This window comes from Tupaia chinensis, unplaced genomic scaffold (genome assembly GCF_000334495.1).
Source record: "Tupaia chinensis unplaced genomic scaffold, TupChi_1.0 Scaffold000023_1, whole genome shotgun sequence".
Lineage (NCBI taxonomy): Eukaryota > Metazoa > Chordata > Mammalia > Scandentia > Tupaiidae > Tupaia > Tupaia belangeri.
In genome coordinates, this window is record NW_006159453.1 from 597,379 (window position 1) to 605,068 (window position 7,690).

The 7,690-nt window shown below is 39.0% G+C and overlaps 1 protein-coding gene across 4 annotated transcripts in view; it reads right to left on the minus strand.

Annotated features, from left to right (window-relative positions):
- The window catches only part of CCDC18 (coiled-coil domain containing 18), a 139,474-nt gene that overhangs the window by 97,199 nt on the left and 34,585 nt on the right, over positions 1-7,690 (minus strand). For all 4 annotated transcript variants that reach the window (XM_006140140.2, XM_014586553.2, XM_006140139.2 and 1 more), the window contains 2 exons: positions 7,073-7,197; positions 5,279-5,439 (listed from right to left, as the gene is read on the minus strand). In XM_006140140.2, the coding sequence (XP_006140202.1) occupies positions 5,279-5,439; positions 7,073-7,197 (286 nt within the window). The remainder of the gene's footprint in view (positions 1-5,278; positions 5,440-7,072; positions 7,198-7,690) is intronic.

Sequence of the window (7,690 nt, forward strand, 5' to 3'; positions counted from 1 at the left end):
GGATAAGGGTGCTGGACTCCCACATGGCCGACCACGGTTCGAGTCTCGGACCTGGTGGCTTGCTTTCTCACTTTCCCTCTCTCACTCTCTTTCTCTCTGTCTTTCAGGTCAAATTAAAATAAATAAATTAATTAAATGAATGCATAAATAAAATTAAATAATTCTTTTTTTTGAAAGAGTTTTTTTAAAAAAGAATTATTTATTTATTTAATTCCATTTGTTACTATTATTTTTTTATTTAACCAGAGAGAGACAGAGAGAGAAAGAGGGAGAAAGGGAAAGCAAGATGCCAGGCCTAGGACTCAAACCACAGTCAGGCACATGGGAATCCAGCTCCTTTAGTCACTGTGCCACCTGCTGGCCCCTAGGTTTTAAGAGTTTATGGGGACCAGCAGTTAGCATAATGGCTATGTCGCTGGATTCCCATGTAGTCAACAATGGTTCGAGTCCCGGACCCGGTGGCTTAAACTCACACTGGGTGCATGTGCACCCAAGATCCCGAGAGGAGAATGGAGAAGAAGGGATTGCAGCGTGGCCATCCCGGCTGGGGGGTGATTTCTCGCTTTTTGTCTCTCTGTCTCTCTCTGTCTTTCTGGAGAGCACACATGCCCTATAGCAAAAAACTCTCCAAAAAAAGAAAAGAAAAAAAAAGAAAAGAAAAAAAAAGAATTTATGAACCTATAATTTTAACAGTGAAATAAAAGAAATACTGCTCTCAAAAGATACCATTAAAAAATGAATAAGCTTTCACAAAACTGAATTGAATCCCATGTATCCAAAGTGAATATTCATATAATTAAAAAAAAAGAAAGAAATTAATAGTGGAGGTAAAATATGGAATACTAGAGATCAGCAGATGGTGTAATGATTACGTCACTGGACTTCCATGTAGTCAAATGTGCTTCGAGTCCCGGACCCAGTGGCTTAAACTCAAGCCGGGTGCATGTGTGTGCGTGCCCAAGATCCTGAGAGGAGAATGGACAAGAAGGGACTGCGGTGTGGCCATTCCCTCTAGGGGGTGATTTCTCACCTTCTGTCTCTCTATCTCTTTCTGTCTTTCTGGCAAGTGCATGTGCCCTAAAGCAAAAAACTCTCAAAAAAAAGGAATACTAAAATATATTTGATCCAAAAAAAATCAGGAAAGATGAAAAAAAAATATGTAATAGAAAAAAAAAATACTAAAAGTTGTAGATTTAAACCTTCCAAAATCAATAATTACATTAAATACCAGTGATCTAAACATGCAAATAAAATTCCAATTAAAAAGCAAAAAATGGGGCCAGCAGGTGGTATGGTGGTTAAGAGCGCTGGACTCCCACATGGCTGACCGCAGTTCAAGTTCTGGACCTGCTCGCTTGCTTTTTCACTTTCCGTTTCTCTTTCTCTCTCTCTCACTCTGTCACTCTTTGATCAAATTAAAATAAATAAAATTAAATAAAATAATTCTTAAAAAAAGTTTAATAAAATAAGTTTTTTAAAGAGCCAAAATGATTAGAAATAAAAGCAAGATCCAATTAAATGCTTTCTATATGAAATTTACTTTATATATAAAAACACAGATTAAAAGGATGGAATAAAAATATACATAGGCAAGCACTAATCAAAAAAAGTTGGGGGTTATATTAATTTCAGACAAATAGGCTTCAGAATAAGAAATATTACATTAGAAATTAAAAGGGATATTAATATAACAAGAGTCAACACAGTGAAAATATTCAATAATCCTAAATGTGTATATGCACAGTGTCTTCAAAATATAAGAAGTACATATTGACAGGACTAAATAGAAAATAAATGGGACCAGTAGGTGGTTAAGATGCTAGACTCCCACATGGCCGACTACAGTTTGAGACCTGGATCTGGCAGCTTGTTTTCTCACTCCTCCTCCCTGCCCCCACTCTCTGGTGAATTAAAAATAACAAATAAAAATTAAATAAGTAATTCTTTAAAAAAAGGAAAAAAATTACGTATGGATGATTTTAATATTATCTTCTCAGTAACTGATAGAATACATAGAATATTATTAGGCATATTCCTTTTTTTTTGAGTTTTTTTGCTATAGGGCACGTGCACTCACCAGAAGGAGAGAGAGAGAGAGAGAGACAGTGAGAAATCACCCCCCAGGAGGGATGGCCACGCCTCAATCCCTTCTCCTCCATTCTCCTCTTGGGATCTTCGGCTCGCAGGCACACGCGCCTGGCGGGAGTTTAAGCCACCAGGTGCGGGACTCGAACCCCAGTCACCTACATGGGAGTCCAGCGACACAGCCATTACTCCAACTGCTGGTCCCTCATTAGGAATATTCTTAAACTTGAGACTTAAAATTCACCAAGTAGACTTTAAATTGGCCAATAAACCAGGTCTAAAATATTTTTAAGAAATAAAATCAAGGACCAGCATAGTGATGAAGGGATCTAGATCCCACATGGCTGATTGTGGTTCAAATCCTGGCCTCAGGGACTTGAAAAATACACAGGGCATATGTGCATGCATGCCCAAAATCCTGACAGGATAGAAAAATGTAGAAGGGTGGGACCAGCAGTTAGCATAGTGGCTATGTCGCTGGACTCCCATGTAGTCGACTGCGGTTCATGTCCCGGACCCGGTGGCTTAAAACTCACGCCGGGTGTGTGTGCATGCCTGCCTAAGATCCGAGAGGAGAATGGAGGAGAAGGGATTGTGGTGTGGCCATCCCCCCTGGGGAGTGATTTCTCGCTTTCTGTCTCTCTGTCTCTGTCTGGCAAGCACATGCACCCTATAGCAAAAAAACAAACAAACAAACGAAAAAAACCCACCTCTACAAAAAAAAAAAAAAAAAAAAAAAAAAAAGAAAAAGAAAAATGTAGAAGGGACTACGACATGACTATGTCCCATGGGGGTGTGGAGCATTTTTTCCCTGTCTTTCTCTGTCAAGCACATATGTCCTCTGGCAATTAAAATAATAAATAAAATCAGAGCCTAGCTATAGTAGTGTGCACTGCTAAGATGCTACATTCCACAGGCTGGGACTATATGGATGGCCTGGGTTCCTTTCCCTCCCCAACCTAATGGCTAGGTGCAGTAATGTGTCCCAGCTATCCCAGTGACTTGGGAGACTGAAGGAGGAGGACTACAAACTCAAGACCAGCCTAAGAAACATAGTAAGACATTGTTTAAAAAAGAGCCAGGCACGATGCCTGTAGTCCAGCTGGGAGGGTTAGGCAGAGGGATTATGAGAGGGCAAGATATTGTTTAAACAAAAAAAAAAGAAAGAAATCATATAGAGTATGTTATCTGACTACTACTAATGACATAAAGATATCTGGAAAATCCCTAAATATTAAAACACACAAAGCCTGTGGGAGATATTAGAAGATATTTTGTAGAGCTTAGTTCTTTCCCATTATATGAGATAGCATGTGAAAAGTTGAGGGACAGGATTAAGGAGAAGAAATCTGATGACAAAAAGGCTGATGCCAGTGGCAAGCTTAAAAAGGGTGACCCCAAGGCTTAAAACCCCAAGGGAAAGCCCCATTGCAGCAGAAAGCTGATCCTAGTGTGTGGCACTGGCAGAGACTCCCAATCTGCCATGCATTCCAGGAAGGCCAGGTATAAGAGGAAATACTCCACTACTAAATCCAGGATTGAAAGAAAAAGAAAGTTCTTACCACTGTCACAAACCAGTTGGTAAGGACAAGAATGGTGGTACCCAGGTAGTTAAGATTTGCCAGATGCCTAGGTATTATTCTACTGAAGGTGTGCCTTGAAAGCTGTTGAGCCATGGCAAAAAAAACCTTCAGTCAGCATGTGAGAAAGCTGCAAGCTAGCAACACTCCTGGAATCATTCTTTTTTCTTTTTTAAATTATTTATCTAATTTTATTTATCATTATTATTTATTTTTTAATTTTAATCAGAGAGAGACTGAGAGATAAAGGGAAAGTAAGAAAGCAAGTCACCAGGTCCTGGACTTGAAGTGCAGTCAGTCATGTGGGAGTCTAGCGCCCTTAACCACCATGGCACCTGCAGGCTCCTAGACCATTCTGACCATCCTCACTGGATGTTACAGAGGCAAGAGAGTGGTTTTCCTGAAGCAGCTGAGCAGTGGTTTGCTACTTGTGACTGGACTACTGGTTTTCAATCAAGTTCTACTACACAGAACACACTAGAAATTTGTCATCACCATCTCCACAAAAATTGATATTAACTAAGTAAAAATCACAAAACACCTCACAGATGCTTTCTTTATAAAAAAAAAAAAAAAAAAAAAAAAAAAGAAGCTGTGGAAGCCCCGACACCAAGGAAGGTAAAATTTTCTATACAGAGAAGGAGAAATATAAGATTACAGAGCAGTGCAAGGTTGATCAGAAAGATGTGGACTTGCAAATTTTACTCAGAATCAAAGCTGTTCCTCAGCCTCAGGTTACCTGTGATCCATGTTTGACCTTACAAATGGAGTTTATCCTCACAAACTGGTGTTCTAAATTTCTTGCCAAGAACCTAATTTTTTTTATTTTTGGAGAGGTTTTTGCTATAGGGCACGTGTACTCGCTAGAAAGAGAGACGGAGAGACAGAAAGTGAGAAATCACCCCCCAGGGGAGATGGCCATGCCACAATCCCTTCTCCTTCATTTTCATCTTGGGATCTTGGGCACACACGCACACACACACACATACACACACACGCCTGGCGTGAGTTCTTTAAGTCACCTGGTCTAGGACTTGAACTGCGGCCAACTACATGCGAGTCCGGTGACGTAGCCATTACGCTATCTGCTGGTCCCGGGTGAATTATTATATACACATTTTATTTCAATAAAGGATATTTTTAAAGAATGATGCAAAGTCCAAGAATCTTAAATAATTTCTGCTGTCTTATCAGACTCTACCTAGTATTAACAGATTATTAAGTGTTTCATAACAGAAACCAAACAGTTGAGAATTCATTTCTTTAAAAAACTATCAAGAACTCTGATTATGGGGCTAGCAGAGAGCATTTAGCAGTTATGTCGCTGGACTCCCACATGGCCAACTGCAGTTTGAGTTCTGGATCCAATAGCTTATACTGGGCTCATGTGTGGTGTGCATGCCCAAGATCCCAGGGGGCGGGAGGTGAATGAAGGAGAAGAGATTATGGGTGTGGCCACCCCTCTAGGGCGTGATTTCTCACTTTCCCTCTCAGTGCTCTTTCTCTTTCTCTCCAGCCAGTACATACGCCCTAAGGCAAAAACTCATACCAAAAAAACACAAAAAACCCTCTGATTATAATCTATTAAAATAAATTCAACATAATATACTCACCTACTTGATTACCACTTAGTTTTATAGGTTCCGTTTCTGAACTATTTAATTTGCCACTTTCCTGGTTGATATTACAAACAGTAAGACTCTGTGATAGCTGATTTGCAGTCAGATTTGCATGAAGCTTTTGAATCTCTGCCTCCTTTATTGCAAGCTTAATTCTGACACAAAAGAAGCCAAACATGATCAGAAAGAATCCATAAAAATATCTCATATTATTTTGCACCTTATAAGTTAGTAAAACTCTTAAAATTCTATTAATAGTCAACTCCTAGACATTATGAAGAAACTTTTATATACAATGGATGGGATTGTAAACTAGTTCAGCTACTTTACAAACTTGATGGTACCTAGTAAAATTGAAAATATACACACTTATGACCTAGCAATTTCTTTTAAAAATATATACTCGATAAGTTTTCACACATGCACACAAAGAAATGTGTAGAAAGATGTTCTTTGCAACACTGTTTATAATAGAAAACAATTAAACATGAAACTATCAATAAAGGAATGATGAATAAATTATTACAGTTATAGGACAGAACCCTATATAGCTACTAAAACTAAACTAACAACAAAAATCCATCTATTGACCACTCTACTTACCTCAACAAGGGTAAATTTAAAAAAAGATGTTGAGTGAAAAAGCAAAATTGCAAACACATAAACATATAGTACACTTTTACTTGTGTACTATAGGTTTACAATGTGAGTAAAAACAAAAAATGGATAGAAAAATATATATACAATTCATGATGGAGGCTATATAAAGGGAGAAAGAGACAAACACAAGGATCGAGAGGTACTATCCACTCTATAATTAGAAAAAGAAATTTTAAGTAAGTATCACAAAATGCTAAGAAGAATCAATTCTTAGGCCCAGTCTGATGACACAATTGATAGCAAACCGAATTGAAATACTGGAATTCAGACAGCTAACCCCAGGTTCAGATTTCCAGATCAGTCTGAAAACACACGAAGTTGGAGGACTAGTGAAAGGGGATCACAGAATGACAAAGTGAGACCCTATTAAGGGTACTTCTCTCTCTCTCTCTCTCTCTAGTGTTCATGCACATGTGCCCCCTCTATCTTTTTTAAGTTTTTGCCATAGCGCACATGCACTTGCTGGGGAAGAGACAAAGAGAGACAGTGAAAGTGAGAAATCACCCCCCACCACCACCAGGGAAATGGCCATAACACAAACCCTTCTCCTCCACTCTCTTCCTGGGATTCTGGGCGTACACACACACCTGTGCCCAGCATGATTTTTAAGACACCAGGTCCAGAACTCACACTGTGGTCAACCACGTAGAAGTTCAATGCCTTAACCACCACACTACCTTCTGGCCCCATGTGCTTTCTATCTTAAATAAACTTTAAAAATAAAAAGAATTGGGACCAGCAGATGGCATAATGGTTTCGTCGCTGGATTCCCATGTAGTCGACCATGGTTCGAATCCCGGGCCCGGCAGATTGAAACAAATGCCAGATACATGTGTGTGCATGCCCAAAATCCCAAGAGGAGAATGGAGGAAAAAGGACTGTAGGATGACTACCCTCCCTGGAGGGCGATTTCTTGCTTTCTGTCTCTCTGTTACCTGTTTCTCTGGTGAGCATACACACTTTATAGCAAAAATCTCTCTTAAAAAAAAAAAAAAAGAACCACAGGTATTGGTTAAAATACTCTCTGAATATTTCTGTACATATTTTAAATTACTTAACTAAAAATCTCAATTTAATTGCCAATAAAAAAATTCTATTTGCTGTAACTTCACAATTTAAAAAGTGTACCTCAATTCTGAAATCACCAATTTATTTGCCTCACAGCAACCAATGCAATTGTCTTCCTTCTTCGACAAACTACTCATCTGGTGTTTAGAAAAAGATGATTTAAAACCAAATATTTCTCTTTTTAACTGCAAGGTAAAAAACAAACATATATAAACTGAAAATATGTATATGAAATGCAATTTTTTTCATTTAAAACTTCAAGTTTGAAAAAATGACTCCTGTATAATCTAACCCAGATGAATGAAAACAGATCTACACAAAGACTTGTTTGCAAATGTTCGTAGCAACACTATGCATGCTAGCCCAAAGAGGAAACAACTCAAAGATCCATCTACTGGTATAAAGGTAAATAAATGTAGGGAACCAGCAGTTAGTGTAATGGCTATGTCACTGGACTCTCACGTAGTCGACCACGGTTCGCGTCCTGGACCCGGTGGCTTAAAACTCACACCGGGTGCGTGTGCATGCGTGCCCAAGATCCTGAGAGGAGAATGGAGGAGAAGGGATTGAGGCGTGACCATCCTCCCTGGGGGGTGATTTCTCACTTTCTGTCTCTATGTCTCTCTCTGTCTGTCTGGCGAGCACACGCGCCCTATAGTGAAAACCTCTCAAAAAAAA